Source organism: Rhincodon typus, chromosome 7 (assembly GCF_021869965.1).
Source record: "Rhincodon typus isolate 14 chromosome 7, sRhiTyp1.1, whole genome shotgun sequence".
Taxonomy (NCBI): domain Eukaryota; kingdom Metazoa; phylum Chordata; class Chondrichthyes; order Orectolobiformes; family Rhincodontidae; genus Rhincodon; species Rhincodon typus.
In genome coordinates, this window is record NC_063338.1 from 93,954,110 (window position 1) to 93,973,110 (window position 19,001).

The following is a 19,001-nucleotide window of genomic DNA, read 5'->3' on the forward strand; positions in this document are numbered from 1 at the left end:
GGTTTCAATGTGGTGAAGCTACCAAACAGGGGTCCTGCCTAACAGCATAAGCAGCAAGTGATAGAGTGCTGAATCAACGATCCATTTTGGTCTCCTCCTCCGGTCTCCAGCATTAAAGATTCCAACTTTGACTGATACAGTTCACTCTGTGATAGCAAGAAATTACCGAAGGCCCTGAATACTGAAAAGGTTATGGGCTCTGAAAACATTGCAGAACCTGCTGTTCCAGTATAGCTGCAACACTGACATCAACTCAACAATGTGGAAAATTGCCAAGGTATCCCCTAGACACAAAAAGCAGGACAAATCCAACCTGGCCAATTACCGCCCCATCAGTCTACTCTCGATCATCAGTAAAGTGATGGAAGGTGTCATCAACAGCGCTATCAAACAGCACCTGCTCAGCAATAACCTGCTCAGCGACTCGCAGTTTGGGTTCCGCCAGGGCCACTCAGCTCCTGATCTTGTTACAGTCTTGGCTCAAACTGAATTCCAGAGGTGAAGTGAGAGTGATGGCCTTTGACATCAAGAAGCCCCAGCAAAACTGGAATTAGTGGGTATCGGGGTCAAACTCCACTGATTTGACTTGTACCTGGCAGAAAGGACATCACTATAGATGTTCCTCAGGATAGTGTCTTAGGACTGACCGTCATCAGCTGCTTCATCAATGACCTTCCCTCCATCATAAGGTCAGAAATGGGAATGTTTGATGATGATTGCACAACGTTCAGTACCATTTGTGATGCCTCAGATACTGAAGCAATCCATGTTCAAATGCAACAAGACCTGTACGAAATCCACGTTTGGGCTGACAAGTGGCGAGTATAATTCGCACCAGTGCCAGGCAATGACCATCTCCATCTCCATCTTGAGAAGCTAACCGTCACTTCTTGACACTCAATGTCATCACCATCACTGAAACCCCCACTATCAACATCCTAGGGGTTACCATTGACCAGAAATTGAACTGGACTTGCCATTTAAATACTGTGAACAGGTCAGAGACTCAGAATTCTGCAGTAACTTCCCCCTATAACTCCCCAAAACCTGTCCACCATCATCGAGGCACAAGTCAAGAAAGTGATGGAATACTTCCCACTTGCCTGGATGAGTGCAGCTCCAACTCAAGAAGCTTGACATCATCATTTAATCTTCAGCCAGAAGTGCTGAGTGGATGATCCATCTCGTCGTCCTCCAGCATTGCAGGTACCAGTCTTCAGCCAATTCGATTTCACTCCTCGTGACATCAAAAAACAGATGGAGATACTGGAAACTGCAAAGGCTACGGGCCCTGATAACATTCCAGCAATAGTACTGAAGACTTATGCTCCAGAATGTGCTACTCCCCTAGCCAAGCTGTTCCAGTATGGTTATAACACTGGCATCTACCCACCAATGATCTGATGTAACCTCAAATCCACATTCCCACCCACTCTTGAGAACCTTTCATCCCCTTGCTTAACAGGAATCTACCTCCGCCTTAAAAAAAATTCAAGACTCTGCTTCTGCCACTTTTAAGGAAGAGTGTCACAAAAACTCATGACCCTCTTGAGAAAGAGAATTTCATCCAATCCTTGATTTAAGTAGTTGGTATCTGATAGTAAACTGGTCTCTAGTTTTAGATTCTCCTATAAGAGGTACCATCTTCTCCACATTGTCCCTCTCAGTTCCCCTCAGGATGTTATATGTTTCAGTCAAGTCATCTCTTACTCTCTAAACTTCAGTGGATACAAGCCTAGCCTGTCTGAGCTTAATACGACCAGATATTAGTTTAGCAAATTTTCTGTGAACTACCTGCAGCATATTTTCATTTGTCCTTAAATAAGGTGACCATTACTGTGCACTGCACTTCAGATGTTGTCTCACCAGTGCCCTGTTTACCTCCTTAATTTTGTACTCAATTCCCCCTCATGATAAATGATAGCATTCTGTTAGCTTTCCTAATTACTAACTCAACATTAATTTTTTTGCAATTCATGCATGTGGGCAGCCTGGATTCCTCTGCATTTCAGTGTCTCGCAGTCATCATAGAGATCATTGTTTTTTTTTAATTCTTCTTGCCAAAATGGACAATTTCACGTGTTCCCACACTATACTTGCCACATCTTTGCCCATTCACTTAACCTATCAGTATCTTCTTTAAGCTCTGTGTTCTGAGGAAGGGTCACTGGACATGAAACGTTAACTCTGATTTCTCTCCGTGGATGCTGCCAGACCTGCTGAGTTTTTTCAGTAATTTCTGTTCTTGTCTCTTCTTGAAGATCCTTGTGTCCTCTTCACAATTTGTTTTTCTCCCTGTCTTTGTGTTGTCAGCAAACTTGGCGACAATACCATCCATCTGTTCATCTAAGCCATTTGTATAAATTGTAAACAGTTGAGGTCCCAATTCTGACCCCTTGTTAGATTTCGCCATCCATTAGAACTTAGTCTCTGCTTCCTCTTTGGTCTCAGTCATTGAGCAATGAAAGAGGCCATTCAGCCCATTGTGTTCACACAGTCATCAAGCACTTACCTACTCTGCTCTCATTTTCCAGCACTTACCTTGTATCCTTGCATGCTATGGCATTTCAAGTGTTCGTGTGAATACTAATTAAGCAGTTCCTGCTTTTACCACTTTTTCTTTCAGGCAATGATTTGCACTGAGTGAAATTCTTAAATTCACACTAAACCTCCTGCCCTTTATCTTAAATCTAAGCCCTTGGTCATTGACTCCTCTACTAAAGGGAAAGGTTTCTTCCTATCAATCCTATCTAGGCATATTATAATTTTGTACACCTCATTCAAGACCCCGTCAGCCTTTTCTGCTCTAAGGAAAACAACCCCAGCCTATCTAGTCTTTTTCCATAGCTGACATTTTTGTTGTTTTCTAATTCTGTAATTTTTCAATGTCCAGGGTTTTCTGGAGTTTTGGAACCCAGATTGACCCTGCACTTTATTTCCTTTCGGAAAGACTCCCACTGTCCTGATGTAAATTTTCCTATCAGTAATTGCACTTTGGCCGGGTCCTACATTATCATATTAAAACCAGCCTCTCCCCAATGCAAAATCTTTTTTTTTATTTCCAGTCCATCCTCGTCCTTTTCCGCGACGGCTTTCAATCCTACTGAGTTCTGGTTATGATCACTGAAATTGTCTTCCACTTCTACCACTTGCCCAGCTTCAGTCTCTAACTATAGGTCCAGCATTGCCCCCTCTTTTGTAGGACTTCCAATATACTCATTTGAAAAGTTTTCCTGGATTAATTTTAAGAATTCCTTTATGACTTTCACACTTTATCCGTTTCATTTAGTAAGGGGGTGGAGGGGTGTGTGGTGCGGGTTGGGTGGTTGTGCAGATTTGAAATCCCCTAATAATTTTTACGCCTCTGAAATTTCTTCCTGACTGTATGGGGTCTGTAGTACACTCCTACAATGTTATTGCTTCTTTTTGTTTTTATGTTCTACCCATATGGACTTAATTGAATTGCATTCTTAAATATCATCCCTCCTAATTGACTCCTTGACTAGTATTGTGGCATCATCTCCTCTTTATTCCCCTTTTTTGTCTCACCTGAAGATTCTATACCCTGGAATATTCAGCTGCTAGTCCTGCCCCCTGTCGACCATGTCTCCGTGATACCAGTGAAATTATATTCTCATTTGTTAATCAGTACCCTCCAGTCATATACCATATTCACAAGATTCCTTGCATTAAAATAAATGCCATCTAACCTTGCCGAGTGGCCTTTGTCTTACCTTGACTATATAGGCAACGCCTTCTCGCTGGTTTGGCTTTACTTCTACAGTTGCCTGTGTATGACCCACTATTGTCCCAGCCCGCCAATCTTCTATCCATGTCAGCATAACACCTTCTAAACCATGAGCTTTTATTTTCTGTGATAACTATCGTGGTACCTTTTCAAATGCCTTCTGGAAATCCAAGTACAGTGATTTCACTGGTTCCCCTTTACCTAAAGCACAGGTTACCTTATCAAAGTAATCCAACAGATGGGTCAAACATGACTTCCCTTTCACAGAACCTTGTTGACTCGGCCTGAGTATATTGAAGTGGTCTATTATAATACCTTTAATAATAGTTTCTAATAGTTCTCCAATGACAAATGATAAGCTAAATGGTCTGTAGTTTCAATCTCTTTTCCTTGCTGATTAAAGGAGTTCCATTCATTATCTTCCAAAATAATGGAACCCTAAATCAAGGGAATTTTGGAAAATAAAAACCGATTCATCCACAATCCCACTAGCCCCTTCTTTTAGTACCCTAGGATGAAGTCCATCAGCTTGCAGCTCCAATAATTTACTCAGTACCATTTCCCTGGTGATTTATAATTCTTCTGTGTTCCTCACTCCTTTCCATTTCCTGAGTTGTCAGTGATTCTGGGATGTTAATTGTATCCTCTGAAGTGAAGGCTGATGCACAATACCTGATAAATCTCCTATTTTAAGATTGAGATGAGAATTTTTTTTTCTTTCTGAGTGTCATTAGTCCGTCAGATTCCCTGCCCGAGAAAGTAGTGGATATTGTGACACTGAATTAGCTCAAAGCAGAGTTAGATAGATAGATAGATTTTTGACAGACAAGGGATTCAAAGGTAATGGGGATCAGACAGAAAAGCAAGATTGAGACCACAACCAGTTCAGGCATGGCCTTATTGAATGGTGTAGCAGGGCCGAATGGTCGTCTCCTGTTCCTAAATTCCATGTTCCTGTGTCATCTAATTGTGAAACTGATCTTTGAATTTTTAACTGTTTGCTGTTCGACCTCCATCTCTGATGCGACCTTTAACGAATACACTTTTCTTGCATGCAGACTTTACGTCATTTTCTGCAAATGTTGGTGGACCTGGGCTGGGGAGTTTCCGATCGGTGTCGACTTCTACGAAGCTTGTCAATGGAAAACGTGTCACCACCAGGAAGTGAGTAACTAGAAGTGAAAACAGATTGTCACAATGGTGGCAAGTACTATTGTCAAGTCGGCGTTCTTAGCTGGGGGTTTGTTTAAAGGTGGTTCTGGTGGGGACCAGAGTGGAGATGTGTTATAAGGGAGGGGTACACAGGTGTGTTGCTTATGAAGCAGATGGAGTTCAATGTGAGCAAATATGAGCTAATCCATTTTGGACTGGAAAAGGATAGATCAGGGTACTTTCTAGATGGTATGAGGACAGCACAGTGGCTCAGTGGTTAGCACTACTGCCTCACAGTGCCAGGGAACTGGATTCCATTCCAGCCTTGGGCGACTGTGCAAACTCCACACAGACATTCTTTTTTTCCCCCCTACAGTGTGGAAACAGGCCCTTCGGCCCAACAAGTCCACACCGATCCTCGGAGCATCCCACCCAGACTCATCCCCCATAACTCACCTAAACTACACATCCCTGAACACTGTAGGCAATTTAGCGTGGCCGATCCACCATAACCTGCACGTCTTTGGACTGTGGGAGGAAACCCACGCAGGCACGGGGAGAATGTGCAAACTCCATGCAGACAGTCGCCCGCGGTTGGAATCGAACCCGGGCCCCTGGTGCTGCGAGGCAGCAATGCTAACCACTGAGCCACTGTGCCGCCCCTAAATTCTCTCTCTGTCTATGAGAGTTTCCTCCAGGTGCTCCCATTCCCTCCCACAATCCAAAGATGTGCAGGTTAGGTGGATTGGCCACAAGAAATGCAGTGTTATAGGGATAGCGCAGCAGTTTGGGTCTGGGTGGAATGCTGTTCGGAGGATCAGTATGGACTCATTGGGCCGAACGGCCTACTTTTGCACTGTGGAGATTCTACGATTCTAAATAGAATGGGCATTCGTGGAGACTTGAATGTTTAGGTGTATAATCTTTAAACAGGCAGAAACAGGTGCCGGAAATAATCAAGAAAGCTAATAGAACGCTGGGCTTTATATCTAGAGGACTAGAGGATAAGGAAGCAGATGTTTTGCTAGTGTTCTATAAAGTCCTGGTTAGAGCCCACATGGAGTACTGAGAGCAGATCTGGGCACTATTTCTTTAGGGAGGATAGATTGGCCTTGGAGGGAGTACATTGCAGGTTTACAAGAATGACATCTGGATTTAAGGGGTTCGGTAATGAGAGCTTATACAAATTAGGCCTGTTTTAAAGATAGAAACAAAGAAGCTAGGAGCAGGAGAAGGCCATTCAGCCCTTTGGCCTGCTCCAATTTTCATTATGATCATGGCTGACCATCGAGCTCAATACCCTAATCCCATTCTCCTCCTCCATATCCCTCAATTCCTTTAGCTACAAGAACTATATCTACCTCAGGAACAATCAGTTCTGAGGAAGGGTCACTGGATCCGAAACGTTAACTCTGTTTTCTCCTTCACAGGTGCTGCCAGACCTGCTGAGCTTTTCCAGCAACTTTTGTTTTTGTTCCTGATTTACAGCATCCGCAGTTCTTTCGGTTTTTATTTACTATATCTACCTCCTTCTCTAGAATTTAGAAAATTGGGAAGTGATCTGATTGAAGTCTTCAAGATATTAACAGGAAAATACAGAGTAGATAAAGATAAATTATTTCCATAGGTTGGAGATTCTAGAGCTAGGGGTATAATCTGAGAATGAGGGCCAGACCATTCAGGAGTGATGTTAGGAAGCACTTCGACACATGCATTGTTGTTAAGCAAATGTATTAAGGGATATGGGACAAAGGCAGGTGTATAGAGTTAGGTCATAGATCAGCCTTGATCTCATTGAATGGTGGAGTAGGCTCGAGGAGCTGAATGGCCCAATCCTGTCCTATGTTCCTACTGCTAACACAGTAATATAAAAACTGGACCTGTGTTATGACAGTCTAATCCCAGCTCATGTTCTCAGTTAGTATATGATCGTAGTCATTTATGGCACAGAAGGAGACCACTCAGCCCGTACTTCTGGGGAAATTGTGTTTTGCGATGAGAGGTGGTACAGCAATGAAGGATCAAAAGGCAACAATAATGCTAGGAGAGAAAGTTATCCTCCTCGGCAAAACCTCTGGCACCCCCTCCCCCGGGAGGGCATTCAATGTCTTTGTTCATTGCTGATCGAGTAATACAGTCATACAGCATGGAAATAGACCCTTCAGTCCAACTAGTCCCACTTACCTGTGTTTGGCCCTTATCCATCCAAAACTTTCCTATGCATGTCTTATGCAGTTGTCTTTTAAATCTGCATCCACCACTTCCTCTAGATGTTTATTCCACATGCGAGCCACTCTATTAAAAAAAAAGTTGCCCCTCGGATCATTTTAAAAACTTTCTCCTCTCATCTTAAAAATATGCCCTATAATTTTGAACTCCCCCACCCTCAGGAAGAGACCTTCACTATTCCTCTCAAGGCAACCAGACTGTTAGTTTAAGAGAGTAGGGGGACCTTTAACTCTGTATCTAACCCCGTGCTGTCCCTGCCCTGGGAGTGTTTCATGGAGGGGGACAGTGTAGAAGGAGCTGTACCTGTATCTAACCCCGTGCTGTCCCTGTCCTGGGGGTGTTTGATGGGGGCGGGGGGAACGGAAACAGTGTAGAAGGAGCTGTACCCTGTATCTAACCCCGTGCTGTCCCTGTCCTGGGAGTGTTTGATGCGGGGGACAGTGTAGAGAGGGCCTTACTCTGTATCTGACCCCATGCTGTCTCTGTGCTGGGAGTGTTTGATGGGGGACAGTGTAGAGAGAGCTTTACTCTGTATCTGACCCCATGCTGTCCCTGTCCTGGGAGTGTTTGATGGGGGGGACAGTGTAGAAGGAGCTGTACTCTGTGTATCTAAACCCCAATTCACCAGTGTTTTCATTGTCTTGCCCTTCTCAAACTATAACCTGTCTGTTTTTGCCCCCCCAGGATTGTGGAGAATGGTGAAGAGAGGGTGGAAATTGAGGAAGATGGGCAGCTGAAGTCAGTGCGAGTAAACGGTAAGCGAGATAGGAGGTCCAGGAGAGACTAGGCCGTGCACAGTGAATCGACGACACCAGCAGGGTGTCCTGGGGAGCTACTAGAGAAGAGAGCAGTGGGAAGCAAATGGCAGCGAGACAGGAAGGATAGAACGCATCAGCGATTAGAAACTTTGACTAGAGGCAATCAGCACTACTTGGAAGAATCCAGAATAAATATATTGTAGAAATAAAGAAGATCTTCCCTTGCCCATCCCATTCATGGCCAGGTTTTGTTTATTCTTGATACAAACAGCTAGATTTGGAACAAGTGTACCGGTATGGCTCCATTTTGATTAAACTTGTTGATCAGACTGGTTGAAGGAGGTGCTTGCTGACCACACACAGTGACCTAAAGTAGGCTATACATGGGTGGTGGTCGAGGGGTCAAGCAGGGACCTGATCTCAGGCCTGCAGATAAACCAGACCATGACGATCAAACAGTGTCAGGAAGGAGTCACACGACCAGACAGTTTTGTAGAAGTACTCAAAGAAACATAAAATGATGCAGGAACAAAAGTGCACTATTCAACCTGTGTTCAAAAGTGCTATCTGGCTTGTATTGCTCCCTCCACTTTTTTTAATTTGCTCGTGGGATGTGGGTGTCTCTGGTAATTCACTGCAGTTGAGAAAGTGATAGGGAGCCGTCGCCTTCAACCGTCCGGCCAAGATAAGGCCAGACATGGGGATGTTCACCAATGATTACACAATGTTCAGCACCATTTGCGACTCCTCACATACTGAAGCAGTCCATGTTCAAATGCAGCAAGATCTGGACAAAATCCTGGCTTGGTCTGAAAAGTGGCAAGTGACATTCACCTCACATATGTGCCAGGCAATGACCATTTCACCAAGAGAGAATCTAACCCTTGATGTCAAATGGTGTTAATGTCCCTGAATGAATCCCCTGCTATCAGCATCTTGGGGGTTACCATTGACCAGAAACTCAACTAGACTCACCACATTAACACAGTGGCTCCAAGAGCAGGCCAGAAGCTAGGAATACTGCAGCGAGTAACTCACCTCCTGCCTCCCCAAAGCCTGTCCACCATCTACAAGGCACAAGTCAGGAGTGTGATGGAATACTCCCCACTTGCCTGGATGGGTGCAGCTCCAGCAACACTCAGGAAGCTTGACACTAGCTAGGACAGAGCGGCCGGCTTGATTGGCGCCACATTCACAAACATCCACTCCTTCCCCCACTGACGCTCAGTAGCAGCAGTGTGTACTGTCTACAAGATGCACTACAGAAATTCACCAAAGCTCCTTAGACAGCACCTTCCAAACCTGCAACCTCTCCCGCTTAGAAGGAAGTACAAGAGCAGTGAATACATGGGAGCGAGTTCCCCTCCATGCCACTCACCGTCCTGACTTGGCAATATATTGCTGTTGTCTGTGTCACTGGGTCAAAATCTTGGAACTTCCTTCATCACAGCACTGTAGATCTACCTACAACACACAGACCCCCATGGTTGAAGGAGGCAGCTCACCACCCTGTTAGGGCTGAACAATAAATACTGGCCTATCCAGCAAAGCCTGAATCCAGTTTAAAAAGTTTTTAAAAACCTGCAGTCCACGTGGTGTGGTGAATGCACAGAGCTGTAACGGAGTGCATTTTAGGATTTTGCTTCTGTGATAATACTATATAGTTCCCAGTCAGGACAGCGTGTGGCTTGGAGGGAATTCTCAGATAGTGGTATTCCCATGCATTTACAGACCTTGCCCTTCTGGGCTGTTGAGCTGGCAGGTTTGAAATCTCCTGTCAAGTGACAGGAGTTGCTCCAGTGTGATGTTTAGGTGGTGCACACAATTGCCACTGTGTAGCTGTGGTGGTCAGGGCGCTAATCAAGAGGGCTCCTTTGTCCTGGATGGTGTTTGGCTTTTTGAATGTCACTAGAACTGCACTCATCCTAGCAAGTGGATCCTAACTTCTACATTGTAGAATGTAGACAGAATTTGGATAGTGTGGAGGCGAGTTACGCACAGCAGAATTCCCAGCCTTTGACCTGCTTTTGTGTCACAGTGTTTATGTGGCTTGTGCGGTTAAAGTTTATGACTACAGAAGAAATAGGAGCAGGAGTAGGCCATCTGGGCCCATTGAGCCTGCTGCACCATTCAATAAGATCATGGCTGATGTTTTCATGGACTCAGCTTCACTTACCAACCTGCTCAGCATGACCCTTAATTCTTTACTGTTCAAAGATCTGTCTAGCTTTGCCTAAAAAAAAATTCAACGAGGCAGCCTCAATTGCTTCACCAGGCAGGGAATTCTACAGACTCATCAGTGATTTCCCTCAGGATGTTGATGGTGGTGGATTTAACAACAATGTTGTTGGATACTTAAGAGTGATGGTTCGATTGTTGTCACTGAATATGGTCATTGTCCAGCAACTGTGGCAGAAATTATCCGCCCGACCCTAAGTATTGCCCATATCTTGCTGCCTGTCATCAAACTGCATCTGTTCCTGAGGAGGGAATGTGAACATTGTACAATCATCGGCGAACATCCCTTCTGTAACCTTATGATGGAGGGAAGGTCATTGATGAAGCAGATGAAAATGATTGGGCCTTGGATACTGCCCTGAGGAACTCCTGCAGAGATGGCCTGGCACTCATTCCTTCTAAATAATACCATGGAATTTTTCTATGTTCATTTGGGAGGTCCAGCAGGGCATCAGTATAACATTTCATCTGAAGATTGGAGCTTCCAGCAGTATCATAAAACCCAACTTGTTCACTAACTTACATTAATGAACGAAACCTACTGATCTGTCCTGGTACGTGCCTATATGTAACTCCAGTTCCTTACTGAGTTCACTGACTCTTTTTGAAGTGACTCCGTTTGAAGTGGCTTAGAACGTTGTAGCAAACTGCCGCAAAAACAAAGAAACAAAACCAGTCAAATCCCTTGACTGTATACTACACATCGAGTCAGGAAGCAATATAAAAGACACACCCAGTGGAGTTCACTTTATACAAAATTATCTTTCTTTACATCTGGAACCCAATACCGGTGTGTAGAGGGCCATCACAAAATATAACCTGCAGAAGCAATATAATCATAACGACAGAATTATGCCAGTGGGCCATCATTGTTGATTCCTCCAACAACATCACTAGGTATGTCTTGCCTGATAGGTGTGCAAAGGTACCAAGAGATAGAAGTACACAGAAAGGAGTGAGAAATGAATGAAGCTCAGGATTCCAAAGCAAGTGTCTAGAATTTGATTAAAGAATGGGTAGGCAATGGCCTAGTGGTATTATTGCTGGACTGTCAATCCAGAGACCTGGATGATGTTCTTGGGAGCCATGTTCAAATCCTGTCACAGCAGCTGGAGAAATTTGAATTCAAAAAAAAAAATCTTGAATTAAGAATCTAATGATGACTGTGAATCCAGTGTCGATTGTTGGAAAAACCCATCTGGTTCACTAATGTCCTTTAGGGAAGGAAACTGCCATCCTTACCTGGTCTGGCCTACATGTGACTCCAGACCCACAGCAATGTGGTTGACTCTTAACTGCCCTCTGGGCAATTAGGGATGGGCAATAAATGCTGCCTAACCAGCGACACCCTCATCCCGTGAATGAATAAAGAAAAAAGAAATGAAACTTTTGAGTGAGGTTGTATCATGTCCCAAGTAAGTGTTACAAAGTTCCAGCTCTGCAGTCATGTTTCCTCTGACTGTCTGGAAGATAATCTCAACAAGGGACCCTTGATGAAGGAAAACAATGAGTGTATGGTAATGCTTCCTCACACTTGTCACAAACATACACCCATTAAGAGGGGGCTTCTACCTAAATTTTGAGCCCTCCACCCTGAATGTTGCAGATATTCATCCGTCCTGCATACCAGATCTCATTGTTACCACCATTGAGGGCCGTCCCTTTCACTATTCAGTCACAAACGTTGGAAATCCCTGCCCATTTCTCTGCCTCACACTTCTTAAAACTTGTGTCTTCAGTCAAACTTTTGATCACTTGTCCAAATTTTGTGGTTTGATATTGAATGCTGTCTAGTTTGTAAAACAGCATAAGAAATAGAAGCAGAATTGGGCCATACAGCCCCTCAAGCCTCTTCTATCGTTACTTCAGGTCACAGCTCCAATTCTACGTCGACTTCACTTTCCTACCTGATCCCTGTATCTCTTTATCATCTCTCATGCCTCCAATGTATTTAAGAACTGAGCATCCACAGCTCCCTGGGGTGAAGAATTCTAAAGATTCACAATCCTCTGAGGGGAGAAACAATTTCCTCCTCATTGGTCCTAACTAGCTGACTCCTTATCCTTAGATTTCAGCGTTTGGAACTTCACTCGCCAATGAAACAGCCTGTCAACATCTACCCCTATCAAACCTTCTCAGAATTTTGCATGTTTCAATTAGATCAACTCTCTCTCTTCTGCATTATGGAGGTTATAGAACAATGCTGTTCCATTTCTACCTGTGGGATCTCAGGAATTAATCTTGTGAACTTTCTTTGTACTCCCTTTTAGGGCAAACACATCCTTCTTTGGGAAATGGAATGACCGATTACTCCAGATATGGTCTCGCCAAAGCCCCACATAATTGCAGCTAGACTGCTACTTCAATCCATTTCAGTAAAGGCTAACAAATCTTGCTTTCCCAATTGTTCAGTAACAACAAAATAAACTGTTGGTCTTCATTGCAAAAGGATTCAAGTACAGGAGTAAATGTGGGACAAAAACAGAAGTTGCTGGAAAAGCTCAGCAGGTCTGGCAGCATCTGTGAAGAAAAATCGGAGTTAAAATTTCAGGTCCCGTGACCCTTCCTCAGAACCTGAAGCATTTACTCTGATTTTTCTTCACAGATGCTGCCAGACCTGCTGAGCTTTTCCAGCAACTTCTGTTTTTGTTCCACATTTACTGCATCCGCAGTTCTTTCTGTTTTTACGTACAATGTACAGTTTGTTTATTTATTATCAGAGTAAAGATGTCCTGCTGCAATTATACAGAACCTTGATGAGATTGTACCTCATGGGGAGGTGATGGCCTAGGGGTATTACCACTGGATTCTTAATCCTGAGACCCAGGTAATATTCTGGGGACCTGGGTTCGAATTCCACCATCTGTCATGGTAGGATTTAAATTCAATAAATATCTGGAATTAAGAATCTAATGATGACGGTGAATCCATTGTCAATTGTTGGAAAAAAATCATCTGGTTCACTAATGTCCTTCAGGGAAGGAAGCTGCCATCCTTACCTTGTCTGGCCTACATGCGACTCCAGACCCACAGCAATGTTGTTGACTAAGGTTTTGGAGTAGATCTGTAGCTCGGGTTGTGGGTGTTGAGGTTGATTGGCTCGCCGAGCTGGTTTGTTGTTCCGCAGACGTTTCGTTACCGTGCTTGGTAACATCCTCAGTGCAGCCTCTGATGAAGCGTCGGTGTGTTTTCCCGCCTGGTTTTTAAACTCTGGGGTCCGTTGCAAGGGATGGCCTCACTTCGGGGTTTCCTCCATAGTGGACTGTATGTGGGGTGAGTTCAATGTGTTTATTAATAGCCTGCTTCGTGGAGTGCCATGCTTCCAGGAATTCTCGTGCTTGTCTCTGCCTAGCCTGTCCCAGGATCTTGGTGTTGTCCCAGTCGAAGTCATGGTTCTCCTTGTCCATGTGGATTGAGATGAGTTGAGTATTGGTCGTGTCTTTTTGTAGCCAGTTGGTGTTCATGTACTCTGGTTGTTAGTTTCTTGTTGACTCTTAACTGCCCTCTGGGCAATTAGGGATGGGCAGTGAATGCTGCCTAGCCAGCAATGCCGTCATCCTGTGAATGAGTTTAATAAAACCTGGAGTATTACCAGGATGGAAGGATATACTTGTCATGAGGGGAATGAAGGTTAACCAAACTGATCCCTGGGATAGTGAAGTGATCCTATGAGGAGAGATTGAGGAGACTGCGCATGTGTTCTCTACACTCTAGAAGAATAAGCTGTCATCTCATTCAAGCAAGCAATATTCTTACTGGGCTCAACAAGATAGATACAAGAGGCATGTTTTGCTGGGTGGCGAGAGTCTAGAATCAGGGGACACAGGGTCACAATAAAAGGCAAACCATTTAGGACTGAGTTGAGCAATTTGTCCACTTGGAGTGGTGGATCTTTGGAATGTTCTACCCCAGGGAGCTTTGGAGACTCTATCAGTTGGAATGTTCAAGATAGAGAGCAATAAATTTCTGAATATTAGAGATATTAAGGGATATAGTGTGGGCAATTTGCATTGAGGTAGAACATGGTCTAGTTGAAGGCAGAGCGGCTGGATGGACTGAATGGCCTGCTCATATTTCCTATGATCTTCAGTGCTTGCAACATGTGCTGAATCTTACTGGTACATTTTTATTATGTTAAAGGTGCTGTATTCATTCAAATTACTGGTTCACTTGTATAAACATCTTTTTTAGGACAATGTTCAAATTTGAGTCAAAATGACAGCATCCTACTCTCTCTGCTCCACTCGTAGTTTTACAGGGAATGAGCCATTTCAGTATAGTTGTTGCCTGGAGAATTCACCACAGCACCCCATGTCCTCAGCACCATCAAAGGAACACAAGATGACAGTCTCAAGAAAGTTGACTGAAATGGGACATTGGTTTGGAGGTTGGGGGTCAAGGTCCATGCTCTGGCCAAAATAAAGTGGGTATGTTGGTAGACAGTGGGACAAGAGCATCATTTTTTTGGTAAGCTGGCGCACACAGATGAGAATGAATCACAGAATGATACCAGCCAGAAGGAGGCCTTTTGGCCCATCACACCTGTGCTGGCTGCTTGAAAGAGCTACCTGATTACTCCCACACACTCCCTGCTACTTTCCCATAAACCAGAAAACTCCATTGCAGATACCTACAATTAATGTCGGGATTTATTGTTGAACTTGAATCTGTTGCGCTCCGTAGCGTGACATTCCAGATCATAGCATGGTCAATTAGGGATGGGCAATATTGCTGGCCCAGCTAGCAATGTCTGTATTCCATGAATCAATTCAAAACCATGTTGGTTGAGTGGACAAACAGGTGGCAGATGAAGTTCAATGCAGAGAAATGTGAGGTGACGCATTTTGGTAGAAAAAATATGGTAAGTATAAATCAAAGGGCCTTACGCTAAAGACTGTGCAGAAGCAGAGAGGTCTAGGTATATTTGTGCATAAAGATGGCAGAATAAGTGAAGGCAGTTGTTAATAAAGCATGAAGTATCTGGGCTTTGGTCGTAGGACATAGAATGCAAGAGCAAGGATGTTTTGCTGAACTTGTGTAAGAAACTATTTACAGCTCAGCTGGAGTACTGTTCTGGACACCACACTTCAGGAAGGATGTGAAGGCAATAGAAAAAATGCAAAAGAGGTTTACGAGAATGATTCCAGAATAGGAATTCAGTTATGAAGCTAGATTGAAGATGTTAGTTAGAACTGTTTCACTTGGAAAGTTATTATTGAATTTGTTTCCATTGTCCTCTCTGGCCTTACATTCCAGACTATAACATTGTAAAGAATTTAAGTTCACTCTCTAATTATTTTTCCATTGGATATTGGTGAGTTGGGGAGTGGGCAGATATGTAGCAGATGGAGTTCAGCGTGGAGAAGTGTAAGGTGATGTATGGACAGATAGTATAAGAAAGTGCTTTGTGCCATTTTGATCTCATTTAAGGAAGGAGCTGAATACATTAAAGGCAGTTCAGAGCAGGTTTACCAGACTAATACTCGAAATGAGTGGGTTGTACTATGACGATAGCTTGGACAAATGAGTTTGTTTAGAAGGTTGAAGTGTGTAAGGTTCTTAATGGTCTTGGCACGATTTTTTTTCTACCAAAATGCATCACCTCAAACTTCTGTGCATTGAATTTCATTTGCCACCTGCCTGTCCATTCCTCCAAAGTGGTTTTTGAACTGATTCATGGAAGATGGACATTGCTAGCTCGGTCAGCAATATTGCCCCATCCCTAACTGACTGTGAGAAGGTGGTGGTGTGTCCCCAGTAGTAAAAGAATTAGAATAAAGATAAATCCTTTATAATCAGCGACTGCTGTGATCTGGAATGTACTGCCACAGAGGGCGTTGGATGCAAGTTCAACAATAAATTCCATGTTTCCTTACATGGATGAGCCCAGAATGAGAGGACATTTTTTAAAATTAGGACTTACTCTTTCAGGACAGAAATGAGAAACTTTTCTGTGAATGTTGTGTGACTCTGAAGTTCTCCTGCTCAGAGGGTAGTGAAACCCTCTTTTATTAATCATTTAATATTTTTAAGAGAGAGGTGAATAGTTCTTGTTAAGCAAGGGACTTGAGAGTTATCAGGGTGGAAGGAACTGTGATACAAATAGATCAGTCATGATCTTATTGAACGGCAGAACAAGTTTGAGGGGCCAAGAGGTCTAATTCTGTTTCTATATCATATGCTCATTTTTGGGACATGTTTTGATGTTTTCAAAACTGTAAGATGTCTGGACAGGTTAGTCAGGGGGAAATTGTTCCTGCTTATGAGCGGACTGAAAGCTAAAGGACGCAGATTTAAAAAGTTTCGCAAAAGAAGTAAATGCGAGGTGAAAAAAAGCTTTTTCACATGAATTTGGATTACGCTGCCTGAAAGTGTAGTGGAGGTGGGTTCGATTGAGGCGTTCAAAAGGGTGTTAAGTGATTCTTTATAAGGTGCAGGAAGGGGAATGTCGCTAAGTGGTGGTGCACATTCGGAGAGCAGGTGCTGACATGGTGGGCCAAATGGTCCCTGCCCGCAAACCTGTCAATTCTGTGATTTATCTTAAATCTGTGTTGCACGGTTGCCATCTCTGCTCGGAAATGCACAAATAATTCAGCACGATGCTGGCAGGTGTCTCAGACTATTGTGATTCACTGTTGGTTCGTCCTGTCCAGGTGAGGAAGACCAGGTAGCCCTCGCCATTGAGCTGAGTCGGCGAGAACAGCAGGGCCAACAGCGGCGCACCTTACAAACAGCACATGGCCAAGTGCCTGGCACCTCGCACCCATTCAGCTTCTATGAGGATGAGGACTCTGAGGAGGACGAGGATTTGCAGCTGGCCATGGCCTACAGCCTGTCGGAGATGGAGGCCCGAGGGCGTGGATCAGGTGGGCGCGGTGGGAGGGGTAAGAGGCACAGCCAGACACGGGGTGCACCCGCAGATGGGGGCAGGGGAGCCGGGCATGCGGTAGCCCACACGACTCGTGGGAGTCCCAGGCCAGCTGGCAGCGGAAGGCAGGCTGCAAGCACCAGTGGGCACCAGTCAGAGACGTTGAGTGTAGCCGAGGGGTCGCAGGAGTCCAGGCTGCAGCAGCCAAAGAAGACAAACAGAGATTGGAAATGTCTCCTGTCCTGAGTGCTGTTGGTGCTGAGTGCTGCTTGATGCCTAATCCATCTCGACCCTATCCCCATTCACTAACTCATCGTTATAGGAGGTAGTGGAGCAATGAGAAATACAAAGAGAAACTAAGGGCCTATATAAACGGGATTGTCAACTCATTGCTACTTTAACTTAGTTGGGTCTGATTGTTCTCAACAACAATCTGGATTTGCATCCTTTTAACACATCCCAAGTCACTTCACAGCAGTGTTACCAAACTAAACTTTGATGCTGAGTCCACACAGGACAGTATTTAGAGAAGAGAGTGGGGAGATGTGCAAAACACCACTTTAAATGGGCAAGTTGTAAGAGTTAAAGATGGCAAGGGGTGGGAAGTTTTACGGAGGGGATTCCCAGAGCAAAGGGACCAGGCAGCTGAGGTATGGACGTCAGGTAAAAATGGAGGGGAGTCATGACATGATGGCCAGTTGTAACAGCCAATGAGCTCAGGCAAAGGAGCAGTCAAATTGAATGGCAACACAGGCTTAAAGAACTGTGCATGCTGGAAGTCTGAAAGAAAAACAGAAAATGCTGGAGAAACTTGGTGGGTCTGACAGCATCTGTGGGGAGAGAAATAGAGTCAACGTTTCCAGTCCAATATCTTGGACTCTTCAGAACTGAAGGGTGGCTGGAAAATAATGGTGTTAATTGTCTTGTAAAGGGGGTGGGGGGACAGAGAGCTCCTCCTTTGTCAGCAGGATAAAAACCACCGCTTTCCAGACCTCCCTGCCTCCGTTCTGAAGAAGTCAAATGGAATTCAAGCATTAATTCCCTGCTCTCCCTCACCCTCTGCCCACACCACCCCGCCCCCGCCCCCCCCCCCCGGCTCTCCCTCGCTCTCTCTCGCTCTCTCTTTCTCTGAGTTTACCCATCACTCATCATTTTTATTATTGTATCTCTGTCTCTGATCATGCTGTGATGCTTAGTGGGGAGAGGTGGTGGAGGATGATATTTTTGTGCTGTGGGTTGTTTTGAGAAGTGTCCTGAACCAGTTGGTGGTGGTTTAACCTCCAATGTGGAAATTCCAAAGGGTTTGAGTTGAATGCCCGGATTGGCAATCTGCCCAAGAATATGAGGTTGTTCTCAGAGTAAGACTGGCCAAGATTGTAAATCACACCAAGTCCTATCCATCTCCCGAGGGGCGAGTTGGATTAAAATCAAATCTGATTCCCTTCTACCTGTTGTGGTCTTCAATTAATTGGGTTTCAATAGTCTGATCCTGATTTCCTGTTGAATAGACATCGTAGGATACATCTGCTCCAATTAGGCACAATATTCCGATAGATCACAGGAAGTCTGTGAGCAGACCAAGGAATTTCATGCTGCCACAGTAACGTTAGTTACTTGAGGCACGTTTTTTGGCCAGTGTAGTTATAGCTTTACTATGTATCTAGGGGAGGCGATGGCCTAATGGTATTATCACTGCACTGTTAATACAGTGACCTAGTTAATGTTCCAGGGACTTGGTGGAATTTGAATTCAATAAAAAATAGTCTGGAATGATGCCCTGGAACCATTGCTGACTGTCAGGGAAAAAAAAAATCTGGCTCATTAATATCCTTTAGGGAAGGAAGCTGCCATCCTTGCCTGGTCTGGCCTACATGTGACTCCAGACCCACAACAACGTTGTTGGTTCTTAATTGCCCAACCAACGATGCCCTCATCCCATGAATGAAAGAAAAGAAACACCATGCTGACCCTGTCCTGGGATTGTTTGATGGGGACAGTGTTGAGGGAG

General features: G+C 44.3%; 2 protein-coding genes across 2 annotated transcripts in view; one reads left to right on the plus strand and one right to left on the minus strand.

Moving 5' to 3' along the window:
- LOC109925284 (receptor-type tyrosine-protein phosphatase-like N) overlaps positions 1-2,556 on the minus strand; it is a 17,046-nt gene extending 14,490 nt beyond the window's left edge. Inside the window, exon 1 of the mRNA XM_048599274.1 lies at positions 2,542-2,556. Within this exon, the coding sequence (XP_048455231.1) occupies positions 2,542-2,556 (15 nt within the window). The remainder of the gene's footprint in view (positions 1-2,541) is intronic.
- Positions 2,557-4,769: 2,213 nt separating this feature from the next.
- Positions 4,770-19,001, plus strand: part of LOC109922291 (dnaJ homolog subfamily B member 2-like) — an 18,751-nt gene continuing 4,519 nt past the window's right edge. The window contains exons 1-3 of the mRNA XM_048599275.1: positions 4,770-4,912; positions 7,814-7,884; positions 16,779-16,991. Coding sequence (XP_048455232.1) covers positions 4,770-4,912; positions 7,814-7,884; positions 16,779-16,991 — 427 coding nt within the window. The remainder of the gene's footprint in view (positions 4,913-7,813; positions 7,885-16,778; positions 16,992-19,001) is intronic.